We start from the raw sequence: 15,501 nt of genomic DNA, 5'->3' as shown, positions 1-15,501 counted from the left end.
TCAATGATGTGTGCTCGGCACCTAATCCTGAATGTGAAGAAAGGTTCAAGAAGACAAAGAAGTAGTTCCTTTACTGCCTGCATACCCCCTCCCTTACCCATGGATCGTCCAGCCCTGGCTTCTGTTGGTTTCCTCCTGGTCTGAATATAATAAAAGCATGCAAAGGAGCACCTGGACAGAACGGCTCTTTGCTCCACTCCACCTTAAGCCTGAACTTGTATTTATTTACTGTTTCTCCTGGGATGGGGGTGCTGGTGGGAGGTGGTTGAGAAATAGCTGTAAATGTTCTGCCAAGCCAGGGTCACGAGCCCAGGGCCAAAGGACATCCGGTTTACACTGTAACCAGAAGAATGGGAGACACGCCTCTTCATGGGGATGGTCCTCAAACAGCCTCCCTCAGATCCACTGGCTGCAAAGCTCAGACCCCGCCCACCGCTTCTCCCTCCCTCCGCTCATCCTGAGTCGCCTTTTTGGGGTTTTGGAGTTGAGCACCATGGGGACTCTGAACGATCAGGCGGTTTTGCAGGCCATCTTCAACCCCGACACCCCATTTGGAGACGTTGTGGGGTTGGACCTGGGAGAGGAAGCCGAGGAAGAAGATGAAGGTGAGTCTTTGACCTTGGAGGATAGCTCTCTACATTGGCTGGTCTGCAGGCCTTCCTGGGGAGGCCGCGTGTTTATTCCAGACCCTTGGGCAATGATTTGAGATTGGCCTGAAAGATCTGCAGATCCCTTGTACACTGATGGGCGTTGGACAAGAGTCACTGCCAAGAGGACAGGGCCAGGGCTCGTCTCAGTCCTTCAGCCCTCACACCTCTGAGTGACCTCACCACTCAATTCTCCCAATTCTCTTCACTGTGTTGGGGGGTAGGAGGGTGCTAGTAGACTCTCACGTCACTGTCATAACAATATCACCACAAAGACCGGAGAGGGCAGGCAGGGCTTTGCAAGCTAAGCGAGCATTCAGTGCCACCCGCCACCACAAGCAAGCACTGAGCACATCCTCCCACAGTGCACTCTGGCTTTCCATCGGTCCCGGTGGGAACTGGTGTCCCCATTGAGGTTTTTTAAATATATTTTTTATTGATTTTTTACAGAGAGGAAGGGAGAGGGAGAGAGAGCTAGAAACATTGCTGAGAAACATCAATCAACTGCCTCCCGAACACCCCCTACTGGGGATGTGCCCGAAACCAAGGTACATGCCCTTGACCGGAATCGAACCTGGGACCCTTGAGTCCGCAGGCCGACGCTCTATCCACTGAGCCACACCGGCCAGGGCCCCATTGAGGTTTTTATGTCCTTGTTTCTAAAGGGGTGACGCCTAAGCCTTGAGACCTAAGGCTGAAAAGCTGGGGATATGTGGGGAGGGATTTTCGAGACCTGGGGTGTCACAGAGGCCTTAGTGTTGGAGGCAGTGCAGTCGAGCAAAACGGGGGCAAGCTCAGGAAAGGACCTGGGTTCAAATTCAAGCTGTGCCACTCACAGGCCGTGTGGCCTTGGGCAAGTCTTTTTAGCTGCAGGCTAAGGAGCATGAGCTTCATTCTCTTCATTCCCAGGTGCCTTTGGGGCTTAGGCAGTGCTGGCTCTTAGCCCTGGGTGACCTCGGCTCCCCACACACCCCCATCCCAAATTCCACATCCTATCCAGCTGTGACCCCCCCTCAGCCCAGTCCGTTCTGGCTCACGTGTCCAAAGCCTGAGGTGGCCTTTGCTTCTTGCTCCCGACCGCACGCCCGCCCCCTCCTGGCTCCCTCCTGGCACAGGTGGAGTTTTCCCGCAAGCACAGCTGGAGCAGTCCAAGGCCCTGGAGCTGCAGGGGGTGACGGCAGCAGAGGCCGGCGACCTCAGCACAGCGCTGGAGAGGTTCGGCCAAGCCATCCACCTGCTGCCCGAGAGGGCGTCAGCCTACAACAACCGAGCCCAGGCCCGGCGGCTCCAGGGAGATGTGGCAGGTGAGGGGAGGCGCCCGGAACCTCTACAGAAGGGCCTGGGGTGCACAGACCGGAGATGAAGTGGTTGTAGGGTTGGGGTTTGGGGGTGGGGAGTCATTCAACCGCTCTGGAATCCGCATTCTTACCTATAAGAGAGAGATTATGGTCCCTGCTAACCTCTTGGGGCTATTGTGAAAGTCAGATTAGATTACATTCCATTTACTTATTTAACATTTCATGAGAATCTACTACTGTAACAATGGGCCAGGTGCTGAGGACACAAAGATAAAAGACACGGCAACTACGATGTGCCAGCCACTAAGCACTTCACATGTAAGCTGCAGTAACTACTTTAATTCTCACAACAGCCCTGGAAGTGTGTAGTCTTATCTTCGTTTTACAGATGAAGACACTGAAGATTGGAGGTTAGGTGCATGCTGCTCTCATACAGCTGAGAAGTAGCAGAACTGGGATTAGAACCAGGTGTTAGGGCTCCAGAGTGATACTGCTTCTCAAGAAGCTTGCAGGCTAGGGGCCAGGACAGACATAATTACAATACCACCATAACAGGTTGAGAAGGATCTGCTCCTGATGAGTGGGTTTTGAAGGATGAGTAGGAGTTCGTTGGATGGAGGGGAGGAAGTGGAGAGGCACAGCCTGTAGAGGCCCAGAAAGACATGAAAGAAAGGTACAGGGGAACATCACAACTCCAAGCTGGCGGGACCAGGGAGTGGTGGAAGGATGGGGCAGGGCCTGGAAGTAAACAGGAATCACTAAAGGGTTTTAACTGGGAGTGACTGGATCAGACTTGCCGCATTTAGGTCATTCTAGCCGGAGTGGGGACAGTGGGACAAGAGGGGCCGTGGTAGGAACCAGAGCGAGGCCGACCAGTGCTGAGTCACAGAAGTCTAGGAGACTGTTATGACTCCTGGTGGTGGGCGTGCTCCTGGGTCCAGTACTGCCAGGCGGGGGGGGGGGGGGGGGGGGGGGGGAGGTCTGGACTCCATTATGGGAACAGCGGAGAACCTCGAGGGTCCCTCCTTCAGGCTGGTCTGGCCCTGGCAGGGCAGGGCAGGGCTGTAAAGGTCCTGGAGACAGCCTACAGACCAAAGCCCGAGAGGACCAGAGGCCATTCGCCTGGAGGAGGCTTTCCATTGCTCCAGACCAGCTCCTCGGAGGGAAACCGAAAAGTGCTGCCATCAGAGAGCTGCTCCAAGGCCCAGGTCCAGAGCCCTCGCTGGGTTCCGGGGACCAAAACAGCCAGAAGGCAGCTCAGCCTTGCTAGGATGGCGAGCTCCCCAACCATCCTGGCCGGGTCTCTCGTCTAGACTATGAAGGGCAAGAGTGAAGTGAGAGAACCCAGAAGAAATGCCGCTCATGGGCCCTACAGTAGATGCCAGCAGCTCCCCGGGCTGAGTTCACAGGCCTCACCCCAGTATTTTATGAGGACAATAAAAATGCGGCAGGCCAGCTCTGGCTCCAAGACCCCCTTCAAAAAAATTAGATACAAAATAGTGAAGACTATGGAAATAAAGAATGAGGAAAGGCGGTCAGTGGAGAAACAGTTTTAAAAATCACACAATGGAGCCCTGGCCGGTGTAGCTCAGCTGGTTGGGCATCGCGCCATGCACGGAAAGACGGCCAGGTTCAATTCCCGGGCAGGGCCCAGCCTACAGGTTCCATCCCTGTAGGTAGGGGCTGTGCAGGAGGCAGCCGACATTTCTCTCTTTCTCTCCCATCCTGTCTCTAAAAATCAATATTTTTTTAAACTACAAATTTAACTTTTTTTTATTGATTTTTTTACAGAGAGGAAGAGAGAGGGATAGAGTCAGAAACATCAATGAGAGAGAGACATTGATCAGCTGCCTCCTGCACAACCCCCACCGGGGATGTGCCCGCAACCAAGGTACATGCCCTTGACCGGAATCGAACCTGGGACCTTTCAGTCCGCAGGCCGACGCTCTATCCACTGAGCCAAACCGGCCTCGGCATCAATTTTTTTTTAAGAAGGCACTACACTAAGGAAGGAGAACCCTTCCTCATTGTTAAAAAAGTCACACAATGGAAAAAAGGAGAGAAAAGCCTTCAAAAGGAAAAAGAAAGAGACATGCACTTGCCTGTATTTGTAAGAAACTGTAATTATTTGGGGCTCTGGGACTCAGTCACCTGGCAAGTGGCAGATGGGACCCAGGTCCATGTGGAATGACCTGCCCGCTCCGGGCCGGCCACGGGCCAGACTCATGAGCACAGTGACTGTTCAAAAGGCTCCAGCACTGCGGTGGTGGGTGTGGGGCAGGCGAGGGCGCTGCCGGCCACTGGCCGCAGCCAGGAGCCAGGGCGTCTCCGGCTCTCGGGTCCATCTGTGTGATGCACCAGCGGCCTGAGCCCGGGCTGTGCTCGCTGTCCGCAGGGGCCCTGGAGGACCTGGAGCGCGCCGTGGCGCTGAGCGGCGGCCGGGGCCGCGCCGCCCGCCAGAGCTTCGTGCAGCGCGGGCTGCTGGCGCGGCTGCAGGGCCGGGACGACGACGCTCGCCGGGACTTCGAGCGGGCGGCGCGGCTGGGCAGCCCCTTCGCGCGGCGCCAGCTGGTGCTGTTGAACCCGTATGCCGCGCTGTGCAACCGCATGCTGGCCGACGTGATGGGGCAGCTGCGCGGGGAGCGCACCCTGCGCTGAGCCCCGCGGGTGGGAGGGGCGCCCCAACCAATAAAGCTGCCGGCTCGCCAGTCTGCTGCTCGTTTCTGCGCCGCCGCGGGAGGCGCCTGCGCGGCAGGGCCAGGGGCAGAGCAGGCGACAGGGGCCGGGGGCGGGGCTTCGGGCGCCTGCGCGGCAGGGGCCGGGGGCGGGGCAGGCGGCTGCGGCCCCGGCGCTGATTGGTCCAGCCCAGCGCGGCGCGCCCGGCAGGCTTGCTCCCGTCACTGCCTGTGGCTGCGCTGGGCCGAGGGCGAGGTGAGGCCGGGAGGCGGGGTGGGTGCTCTTCGCGACCCCCGCCTGCGGGACCACCTTCTCCTCAGCCCACCCTCGCTCCGCAACCGGAAGGAGGGCGGCGGGGGGCGGGGTGAGACGGGGTCTGGAGCAGACGGCCCCTTGGGGGAGGGGCGCGAGGACGCGGGGGGGGGGGGCCTGCGCCTGCGCCTGCGCCTGGGGCGGGCCGCGCCGGGCTGGAGTTTGCCTCAGCGGGGCTGTGCCAGTTCGCCAGCGGGTCGGTTCGGCCCGGCCTTCCGTGCTTGGCTGCTCGCCTCCTTGCCTTCCGCCTGTGGGTCGGTCTACATTTGTGTTTACTTGCGTGGTTTATTTTTGTTTCTGGAGCGCTAATTCCTGGAGGAGTAAATTTGCCCGCTACCACCTGGCTAATGTCGAGGCCCGCCCCCTTCTTTTGGCAGCCAGGCCGCGGCCACCATGGCGTTGCCCGCAGGCCCCGCCACCCTCCCGCACACACTGCTGCTCCTGCCAGCGCTCCTGAGCTCAGGTACACCCCTCTTCAGACACTTAGGCCGTGTCTTCTCTCCCCTCCTTGCCTGCACCTCGACCTTCAGGCCCTCGGCTGCAGCGCTGGGTTTCCCCTGACCCACATACCCACGATGCAGCCACCCCCTGTGGGAGTCCTCTCTCCGCCTGCCGCCCCTCAGTAACTGGACTCATCTTTGTCACGGAGCAGTACCATCCCGACCCAGAATATTCTGTCGTGTTCCAGGTTGGGGGGAGTTGGCGCCACAAATCGATGGCCAGGCCTGGGCTGAGCTGGCACTTCGGGAGAATGAACGCCACCCCTTCACCTGCCGAGTGGCAGGGGTGTCTGGCACCCCCCGATTGGCCTGGTACCTGGATGGACAGCTGCAGGAGGCCAGCACCTCACGGCTGCTGAGTGTGGGCGGGGAGGCCTTCTCTGGAGGCACCAGCACCCTCACTGTCACTGCCCAGAGGTCCCAGCATGAACTCAACTGCTCCCTGCAGGACCCAGGCAGTGGCCCGGCAGCCAACGCCTCCGTCATCCTTAATGTGCAATGTGAGTGTCCCCGAGGGGCCCAGGGGGAGAGGTCCTCTGCCCAGGGACCCCCAGCAGCCACATAGCAGATGGTCTGATAGGACATTTAACACACATTTAAGCGCTTTGCAAATATTAACTAACTTTAATCCTCACAAATAATCCCATGAGCGAATTCCTATTGTTATCTCCACTTTGCAAATAAGAAAACAGCACAGAGAAGTTAAGTAATCTGGCAGAGATCACACATCTAGCTGGTAAGCACAGCCAGTGTTCAGATCCATACATTTGGCTCTAGTGTTTATACTCTTTTTTTAAAATATGTTTTTATTGACTTTTTAGAGAGAGAGGAAGAAAGAGGGAGAAAGAGATAGAAACATCAATGATGAGAGACTCATTGATCAGCTGCCTCCTGCACGCCCCCTACTGGGGAAACCGAGTCCCCCTAACGCCAGCATGTGCCTTGACCTGGAATCGAACCCGTGATCTCCTGGTTCATAAGTGATGCTCAACCACTGAACCACACCGGCCGGGCTTGTGTTTATACTCTTGATCACTACAAAATGCTGCCTCTGAGGTGGACATAGCCTTCCTATTTCCTGTTGTCCCCTGGAGGAGAAGTCCCTCTGGGTCTGGGAGGAACGGGCAGGAGTATGAGGAGCTGTGGGGAGAACACATTGGCCTCTGCTTTGCCCCAGTTAAACCGGAGATTGCCCAGGTTGGGGCCAAGTACCAGGAAGCTCAGGGCCAGGGCCTCCTGGTGGTTCTTTTTGCCTTGGTCCGTGCCAACCCACCTGCCAATGTGACATGGATCGACCAGGACGGGCCGGTGACTGTCAACACCTCAGACTTCCTGGTGCTGGATGCCCGGAATTACCCCTGGCTCACCAACCACACAGTGCAGCTGCAGCTTCGCAACCTGGCACACAACCTCTCTGTGGTCGCCACCAACGATGTGGGGGTCACCAGTGCCTCGCTCCCAGCCCAAGGTGAGCGTGGACCGTCAGTACAGAAACGGGAGGACTTGCTGCCCTTTGGATGAGGCTTGTGAGTGAGCTGTCCCCAGCCACCTTGGGCAAGGAGGACAGAGTCGGACCTGTGGCATCTCAGATTGGGGGCCATGCCTTCTTGGAACCTAACCAAAGGACCACCTGCAGGACTCCTGGCCACTCGGGTGGAAGTGCCACTGCTGGGCATCATTGTGGCTGGAGGGCTATCGCTGGGCACCCTGGTGGCATTCAGCACCTTAGTGGCCTGCCTGGTCTGCAGGAAAGAGAAGAAGACAAACGGTAGGGCCAAAGTGGTGGGGGCTAGGGTGGCTGTGGGAGCGGAGATGAGGGCAGGAAGTAGGGCGGGCAGAACCAGTCATCTGACAAGTGGCAGGACAGGTGTCCCTGGGGTGTGGCCATGGGTAATCACAGGCATCCAGGTGGCAGGGCCAAGCACTAGGCACAGCATTTCTGGTCGCAGAGCCAGGGCTGGCGTTTGAGAGACCTCTGGCCTGAGGGGCCTGGGTCTGGAAGGGCAGGGGCAAAGGCCGGTGCGGGCAGGCACACTGAAGTGGTGGTATGGTTTCTCTCCTCAGGCCCCTCCCGGCGCCCATCTCTGCTCTCTAGGTAACTGCCCCTGGGCTGGGGAACGGGGCTGAATGGAGGGTAGCTGCTGCCAGTCCTAGAACTGGACCCAAAGCAGGACTCGGCCTGCTGGACCAGGGCACATCCCAGGCTTGTCCACCTGCAGTGACTCCAACAACCTGAAGCTCAACAACGTGCGGCTGCCCCGGGAGAACATGTCCCTCCCATCCAACCTGCAGCTCAACGACCTCACTCCCGACTCCAGAGGTACACCCAGGGCCCTCTGTGGCGTTTTATCGTCAGAGGGGCTACTTTCTTTCCTTTTCTTTTTTCTTCTTTCTTTTAATGATTTGAGAGAGAGGAAGGGGAAGGGGGGGCAGGGAGAGAGAGAGAGAAACATCAATTTGTTGCTTATTTATGCATTCATTGGTTGATTCTTATATGTGCCCTGACCGGGGATAGAACCAGCAACCTTGGTGTATCAGGATGATGCTCTAATCAGTTGAGCTTCAGAGATGCTTCTAAGAGAAAAAGAGACCTTGGTACTTAGGAGGGGCAAGGCCCCATCAGGCGCACTCCTTATCCTGGCACCCCCCCCCCCCCCCGCCCTTTGTCACCCAACAGGGAAACCAGCGGACCGACAGACAGCTTGGAATAACAGCCGGCCAGAGCCAGAGCTTCTGGATTCAGAGCCGGGCGGCCTCCTCACCAGCCGAGGTACCATCCTCCCCTGCTCCTCAGCCTTGTACTTATGCCTCTGAGTCCCTAGGGGCAGGGAGGGGCCTCCTGACTTCCAAGAATGAGTGTCACCGAGACTCCTGGGCATCTCTGACCCGGCAGGCTTCATCCGTCTCCCAATGCTGGGCTACATCTACCGAGTGTCCAGTGTGAGCAGTGAGGAGATCTGGCTCTGAGCTGAGGGTGAGACGGAAGGTGCCCAGGCCCCTGGGCACCCTCCCCTCCAAGGCATCCTCTGCCTGGCCATGTTGCCAGTGAGATGCCACTTCCACTTGTGCTTGCATCCCTGGCTGGGGTGCTTCTGTCATCCACAGGAAGGTTCTACTGGATCTGAACCTGAGGGCACAGGTTGCTGACCGGACCCAAGCCCTTGTTCTGATTCAGGTTGGGGGCCTGCATGGGATGCCTGTGCCACGCGGATAGGGCTGTTTGCCTGTGTGTTCTGATGTCATTGGCATCTAAGTGTGGCATGGCCCCGGTGACGTGGGCCTGCTCTGTGCCTCCCACCAGTATTGCTCAGCACCTCGCACAGCAGGCACAGGGACATGCCTGGTGTGGGACTAGGAAGGCCTGCATGTCTTGGATTTCCTTCCCGTGCTGTGTAGCTTTGCTCACTCTGAACATTCAGAGTCCTGCTCATTGCATAGAAATAAAATGCCCTGTGCACAGGGAGCAGCCCGTCCCTTCTGCTGGTACCTCTGTCCCCACTGTCCCCCTTCTCTTGAGCATCATAGGTTATACATTGGCCCTTTACCACTTCTTCACTGGGCACTAGACGCCCCATTGGCCTCTGGTGGTGCTGGTGCCTGGTGTTAGCACAATCAGGAGGAACGAAGGAGGGGAGAGCCTGGCGGCACCCAGGACAGCATGTGGCTCTGCATCTTTTTCTTACAGTGATAGCACTTCCAGCACTTCTCCTGGGAGGGGGAGGGAGGGTCCCAGGGCCTCTCTGTGGCTTCCCCACATTGGCCTTCCTGTGATTCACTGAGGACCCTGAACCCCCCCGGGGTTGGTGGTTTCCCTCAACATGTCTCCCCTTTAGGGGACCTCAGCTCTGACCCATCAGCAAGAGGCCACCCTTCCTGTCCCGCCCCTTGTTCTTCAGGGGACGTCCATAGTGGCACATACTTCAACAGTGCTGGAAGCTTTTGGGGGACACTTTACAAAGCAACATGGAAATGCCTGCAAATCAATAGAGTGCGGAGTATTTTTCCCTTATCTTTTGTAATTTAGTGCTGAGCACACGATAATTCAATAAACTTGACTGAGTGAATGTTACATGTGTTTCATTCTTTCAAGTAGGTTTCTTAATGAGATCTTTAAATCACAGTTGAGAAAATCAGCAAACCTATGTACCTACCATACTGTTGAATCTTAACCTCCTTTATTTGCTCCCAGTCTTTTATTTTTATTTATTTATTTATTTTAAATATTTTTTTTCTTGATTTCAGAGAGGAAGGGAGAAGGATAGAGAGATAGAAACATCAGTGATGAGAGAGGATCTTGATTGGTTGCCTCCTGCAGGCGCCCTACTGGGGATTGAGCCCACAACATAAGCATGTGCCCTTGACCGGAATTGAACTCAAGACCCTTCAGTCCGCAGACTGATGCTCTATCCACTGAGCAACACCAGCTAGGGCCCAATCTTTTACATTTTAAATAAATAATATTGTCTTGGCTGGGTAGCTCAGTTGGTTAGGGTATCATTCAGATGTGCCAAGATTGTGGGTTCAGTCTCCAGTCAGGGCACATACAAGAATCAACAGATGAATGCATACTAGTAGATAAGTGGAACAGCAAATTGATGTTTCTCTCTTCCCCTCCCCCCTCCCTAAGATAAATAAAAATCAATAATATTTCTCTAATTGCACTGTTTCCAGTGGCAATGATGGCATGTTCTGTTTCGGGAGTGCCAGGTTGCGATCAGAGCTCCACCCAGTGACCAAGTCACTATCACTTGGCAGACTCTCCCCACTTTTAATTCCTGATCCTTTCCAGGGTTCTGCAGTGTCAAATGGCTTACTTCTTAGTTTCTCTGTCCCTCTCCTCCACAGGCAGTCATGTTGCAGGCTTTACTCCCTCCTGCTACAAAATCAGCTCTCACTTGTCTATCTTCCAAAATTGTGTTGCTAGAACTGACGGTCAAGCTGGTAGCATAGTTAAATGTTACTCACCTCCTCCCACAACCATGTCAAAATTACAACTAATGTACAGAACCATGATTCAGAACCCCTGAAATCTAGCCAAATGGAAGTCCTACAACTAAGGAGTTAAAGCTGAAGAAGCCACATTGAGACTGGTAGGAGGGGTGGAGACAAGGAACAGGATGCTCCCATAGCCTTGTGTGGCAGATGAAAATTGGGAGGGATATCTCGGCTGGGGAGTTCCCCCTAAGGAGAAAGGGATACCAGCCCCACACCAGGCTCCCCATAACTTCTGGCTGTAAAAAACAGAGGGGACTGACGCTGAGGGAGGTGGAGGCTGCTCAAGTCCTAGACATTCCTCTTAAAGGGCCACACATGATCTTTACTCAGACTCCCTCCCTCTAGCTGCAGCACAGGGGCAGCAGCTTGAAAGGCACCAGAGGCTTAGGAGAAGGAACTGAATTGTCCCGCATCAGGGCGAGAGCTGCGGGGCCAGGTTTCTCCCAGACAGAAGTGCTGGCAGAGGCCATTGTTCCTTTGCTGAGCCCTCCCCCAAAGAGCTGGCAGGTGGGTGTCATGTCTGAGACTCCATTAACCTGGCTCACACTGTTAGCCCCGTCCTGGTGATTTCCTGAAACCCCTCCCCACCCAACTTTCAGGCCCATCCAAGCTGTTTCCAGTGGCTTTTCCATTCTAATGGCCTGTCTTGGCTCATGCTTCAGATTTATCTAAAACCTCTCAAATAAGCAGCATTTGGCCTGGGCATGCCCCATCCTTCTCACTAAGTGGTCTCACGGTAAATTCCTCCCACTGACATGCCAACAACAATCAAGGCTCAACAATAAGGGAAGGGGTACACAGACAACATGGGGGGCACACTCAAGTGCCCAGCTGGGGTGATAGGGAAGGCTGTGCCACTGGACCCTATAGAACACCTACTATTGTAGGCCACTCTACCAAGCCCAGGAGACATAGCAGCTCTACCTAATCCATAGAAATAAACACAGGATGGCTGCCAAAATGAGGAGACAAAGAAACATGTCCCAAATGAAAGAACAAAACAAACTCCAGAAAAAGAACTACACAAAATGGAGACAAGTAATATACCAGATGCAGAATTCATAACATCCTACCAGGTATATAATAAAAGAGCCAATATACTAATTAGACTGGATGGCAGAACGACCTTCCGGAATGACCAGTGGGCAGGGGGCATGGCCACAGGGCTGCCGCCACCCTCTGCGGGGCTATCCATGGAGGGATGAGGCTTCATGATCGATCGCCCCGCAGAGGGTGACGGCAGCCGGGCCACGAGGGCCGAGGCAGCCAGGGCTGTATGAATTTCATGCATCGGGCCTCCAGTGGGTTATAAAGATGTGCAATGAACATAGTGAGAACCTCAATGGCATGAAAAAGGTCGTCAGAAATGAAGGGTACATGAACTGAAATGAAGAATAATTTACAGGGAATCAACAGTAGAGTAGATGAAGCCGAGAATCAAATCAGCAATTTGGATTATAAGGAAGCAAAAATCAGAACAGCAAAAAGAAAAAGAATCAAAAAAAAAAAAAAAATGAGGTGGTATAAGGAGCCTCTGGGACAATTTCAAGCAAACCAACATTCACATCATGGGGGTACCAGAAAGAGGAGAGAGAGACAGCAAGAAATTGAAAACCAATTTGAAGAAATAATGACAGAAAATTTCCCCTAACTTGTTGAAGGAAATAGACATACAAGTCCAGGGAGCATAGAAAGTCCCAAACAAGATGAACCAAAGAGGCCCACACCAAGACACATCATGATTATAATGTCAAAGATTAAAGACAAAGAGAGAATCTTAAAGGCAGCAAGAGAAAAGCAGTTTGTTACCTATAAGGGAGCGCCCATAAGACCGTCAGCTGATTTCTCAACAGAAACTTTGCAGGCCAAAGGGATTGGCAAGAAATGCCCAAAGTGATGAGAAGGACCTACAACCAACATTTCTCTACCCAGCAAAGCTCTCATTTAGAATCAAAGATCAGATAAAGGGCTTCCCAGAGGGGGAAAAAATCTAAAGGAGTTCACCACCACCAAACAAGTATTACTAGAAGTGCTAAAGGGTCTTCTTTAAGAAGAAAAAGATAAAAAATATGAATAATAAAATGGCAAAAAAAAACACCCGTATCTATTAACAATTGAATCTAAAAAACAAAATAAACAAACAGAACAGAAACAGACTCATAGATACAGAGAACATTTTGAGGGTTGCCAGATGAGATGGGGGATTGGGAAGCTGGGTAAAAAAGGTGACGGGATTAAGTACAAATTGGTTGTTACAGAATAGTCATGGGGAAGTAAAGTACAGCATAGGGAATATAGTCAATAATATTCTCATTACTATGTGTGGTATCAGATGGGTGTGAGATTTTTTGGGACGATCACTTAGTAAGTTATGTAATGGCTAATCCCTGGGGTGTACACCTGAAACTAATATAATAATGTATATCAACTGTAATTGAAACATTAAAACAAAGCTTTAAAAATTGTTATTTTGTCTGCTGTCATTTTTTTTCTTACTATTTGTCCTTGTTTGGGATTTTTTATTCCTGTATTGTCATTTTAATAAATAAGGTGAAAGGAGGAAGTGAAGATACTTTTGTGTTTTATGTTTGTTTATTTGGAAGTGCTGAGAACCTAGGATTGGCAGAGGTGAGGGACACTTTAAGTCAGGAACAGAGCCTGCATAGAGTAGTCCTCAACCTTTCTAATGCCACGGCCCTTTAATACAGTTCCTCATGTGGTGGTGACCCCAACCATAAAATTATTTTTGTTGCTACTTCATAACTGTAATTTTGCTACTGTTACGAATCGTAATGTAAATATCTGTGTTTTCCGATGGTCTTAGGCGACTCTGCTAGCGGTTCTCAACCTGTGGATCGAGACCCACTGGCAGAGAAGTTGGTTAGAGGTGGGAACTAATGAGTCATGGCAAGTGCCTGGGGTCACAGTTTGCAGGGGGGATTTATGGGATGTGAGGACTTTGGGGTATGAAGAGACTAGCCAGTGGCAAGTCTAAAAGGCCAAGTTGAAACTGTATACTTGCCGAAACCGGTTTGGCTCAGTGGATAGAGCGTCGGCCTGCAGACTCAAGGGTCCCGGGTTCGATTCCGGTCAAGGGCATGTACCTTGGCTGCGGGCACATCCCCAGTAGGGGGTGTCCAGGAGGCAGCTGATTGATGTTTCTCTCTCATCGATGTTTCTAACTCTCTATCCCTCTCTCTTCCTCTCTGTAAAAAATCAATAAAATATATTAAAAAAAAAAAAAAGAAAGAAACTGTATACTTAGTAATAGGATTATATCTCACATTTTGTGGCACATAATGTTTTCATGTTTTTTATTCACAGGACAAGCCTAAGAATTGTTAGTGTTTATTGTAACTGATTCATAACTAGATTAACTGAAGCATAGAAGTTAAACTGATTTTCCCCAGGCCACAGAGCAAGCCAAAAGGGAGTAACTACAGATTGTTAAAGAGGAGAGAGGAGCCCATGATGAAAACCTTGTCTGAAGATGATCACTGGACAGCTATGGTGGGTGTGCTGAAGTAGGGAGAAAAGCTAGAAGGCCTACCTGTTAACCAGTAAGTTAGGGAGGAGGTACAGTTGATCCTCATAATTGAAGATTCCGTATTTGTGAATTCACACACTCGCTGTGTGCAGTATTTTCGTGATTATCTGCAAACATGCTCACAGCAGTAACTTAAAGGCTGCCCAAGGCCCCAGGGCCCCTGGCTCCAGCTCTCACAGTGTAAACAGGGCCCTTTTCACGGTCTATCCAATGCACAGTTTTGCTTGGTGGTGACTTGACTGTGTGGAATGGCCCCGGGCATGGTTCCGAGCGGCTGTCTAGTGTTCCTAAGTGTAAGAAGGATGTGATGTGCCGCGTGGAGAGAGTGTGAGAAGTTTCACTGGACGAGTGCTGGTGGCCGTGAACTCAATGAACCAGTGGCTAGTAGATGAAAATGTTGTGACGCCCGTATTTCCCCAGGAGCGATGGTTCAGTATTTGTTAATTCAGTGTTCGTGGTGACTTACAGAACTACCCTGAACAGAAAGCAACTGTATCTCTCAGTGCCGAGTCTCACTCAGCTCTAGTCAAAGCCAGTCTGATGGTGCCTTAAAAGCCTATGGAGAATCTGAGTTCCCATCACATTCTGCTTCTCTTTTCCCGAGTCACATGTGAGCATTAATGAACGCCACCCGAGAGCACAGCACCTGGTCCAGATAGTGTCAGGGGGAGGCCTGAGCTCTAAGGCTCCTGCTCCTCACGTTCAAGCATAATGTGAACATCACAGTTAGTTTAAGAGTCTAAGAAATGACTCCCTCCTTTCTGTGTGTTTATCATGTATGTTAGGCTAACAGTGTAGCATTTTAATGTAATTTTCCCCTCAATCTATTCTTGCCCCACCTTCTCCCATTATCCAGTTCCTCAGGCCCAAAAACCTGGGAGTCATCCTTGATTCTTTCCTTTCACCTCCCACATCCAATCTATCACATTTTGTTGGTTCTACCTCTCCTGGTTATTTTTGTTGCCTCAGCCCCGACCCTCTCCCTTCTATACTATGCTTTATATGCTGGATTTTCCTGCCAGCTCTTAATTTCTGGCAATGGGAGCCCTGGCAAGGCGTGAGAAGATGGGAGGAAGTCAGGCAGCCATTGATCTCTGCAGCAGCGGGACGAGGTCTGGGCATCAGCCGGCCCCTCCACTGCACTCCAGACACTGTGCACCTCTCCCTGAAGTGGGTGCCACCCCTTTAACCTACATCCCTTCAGCACCCTCTACCCTCCCTCTGGTTTCTTCAGCCCTTCCAATACTTTTGTAACCAATTTCCCATATTTAACACCCTTTGTTGGAAGTAACTAGCATGTTTTCTGACTTCCTGGCTGGAGCTTGGGGGATATAACCCCCAAATATTTCCCAAACCTACCCAGGTACTACTGCCACAACTCCCACTCTAACCCCAGGCACAGTGCTCTCCCCACTGGGCTGCTGCACAGCGAGGCTCCTGAGGCCACAGCCAAGCAGGCCTGGAGCTAGACAGGCAGGTGGGCCTAAGGCAGCAACAGTCACTGGAGAGAGACCCACAGAAAAAAT

General features: G+C 52.7%; 2 protein-coding genes across 6 annotated transcripts; both read left to right on the top strand.

The window, feature by feature from the left end:
• The first annotated feature begins 472 nt into the window (after positions 1-472).
• On the top strand, positions 473-4,647 carry TTC36 (tetratricopeptide repeat domain 36). The gene is made up of 3 exons (XM_028158454.2): positions 473-605; positions 1,763-1,951; positions 4,341-4,647. Exons 1-3 carry the CDS (start codon positions 494-496, stop codon positions 4,601-4,603), a joined length of 564 nt encoding a protein of 187 aa, XP_028014255.1. The 5' UTR covers positions 473-493; the 3' UTR covers positions 4,604-4,647.
• A 149-nt stretch (positions 4,648-4,796) lies between these two features.
• On the top strand, positions 4,797-9,502 carry TMEM25 (transmembrane protein 25). Of its 5 annotated transcripts, none has more exons than XM_054725172.1 (9): positions 4,797-4,876; positions 5,311-5,396; positions 5,622-5,933; positions 6,611-6,901; positions 7,070-7,201; positions 7,498-7,528; positions 7,653-7,753; positions 8,111-8,203; positions 8,327-9,502. In XM_054725172.1, exons 2-9 carry the CDS (start codon positions 5,327-5,329, stop codon positions 8,398-8,400), a joined length of 1,104 nt encoding a protein of 367 aa, XP_054581147.1. In that variant the 5' UTR covers positions 4,797-4,876; positions 5,311-5,326; the 3' UTR covers positions 8,401-9,502. The 5 variants fall into 5 exon arrangements, with proteins under 5 accessions (XP_054581147.1, XP_054581144.1, XP_054581146.1 ...); XM_054725169.1 differs by having other exon boundaries at positions 4,833-4,876; positions 5,315-5,396; XM_054725171.1 differs by lacking the exon at positions 4,797-4,876 and adding an exon at positions 5,097-5,187.
• The last annotated feature ends 5,999 nt before the right edge of the window (positions 9,503-15,501 follow it).

Source organism: Eptesicus fuscus, chromosome 13 (assembly GCF_027574615.1).
Source record: "Eptesicus fuscus isolate TK198812 chromosome 13, DD_ASM_mEF_20220401, whole genome shotgun sequence".
NCBI lineage: Eukaryota > Metazoa > Chordata > Mammalia > Chiroptera > Vespertilionidae > Eptesicus > Eptesicus fuscus.
The sequence above is the reverse complement of the archived record's forward strand: the minus strand, read 5'-3'. Positions and strand labels throughout refer to the sequence as shown.

Bases quoted from the DNA above. Each gene is read 5' to 3' on its own strand.
- TTC36 (XM_028158454.2), top strand. From the start codon at position 494: ATGGGGACTCTGAACGATCAGGCGGTTTTGCAGGCCATCTTCAACCCC. The intron at 606-1,762 runs GTGAGTCTTTGA...CTCCTGGCACAG, and splicing joins AGCCGAGGAAGAAGATGAAG to GTGGAGTTTTCCCGCAAGCA. The intron at 1,952-4,340 runs GTGAGGGGAGGC...CGCTGTCCGCAG, and splicing joins GCTCCAGGGAGATGTGGCAG to GGGCCCTGGAGGACCTGGAG.
- TMEM25 (XM_054725172.1), top strand. From the start codon at position 5,327: ATGGCGTTGCCCGCAGGCCCCGCCACCCTCCCGCACACACTGCTGCTC. The intron at 5,397-5,621 runs GTACACCCCTCT...GTCGTGTTCCAG, and splicing joins GCCAGCGCTCCTGAGCTCAG to GTTGGGGGGAGTTGGCGCCA. The intron at 7,529-7,652 runs GTAACTGCCCCT...GTCCACCTGCAG, and splicing joins CGCCCATCTCTGCTCTCTAG to TGACTCCAACAACCTGAAGC.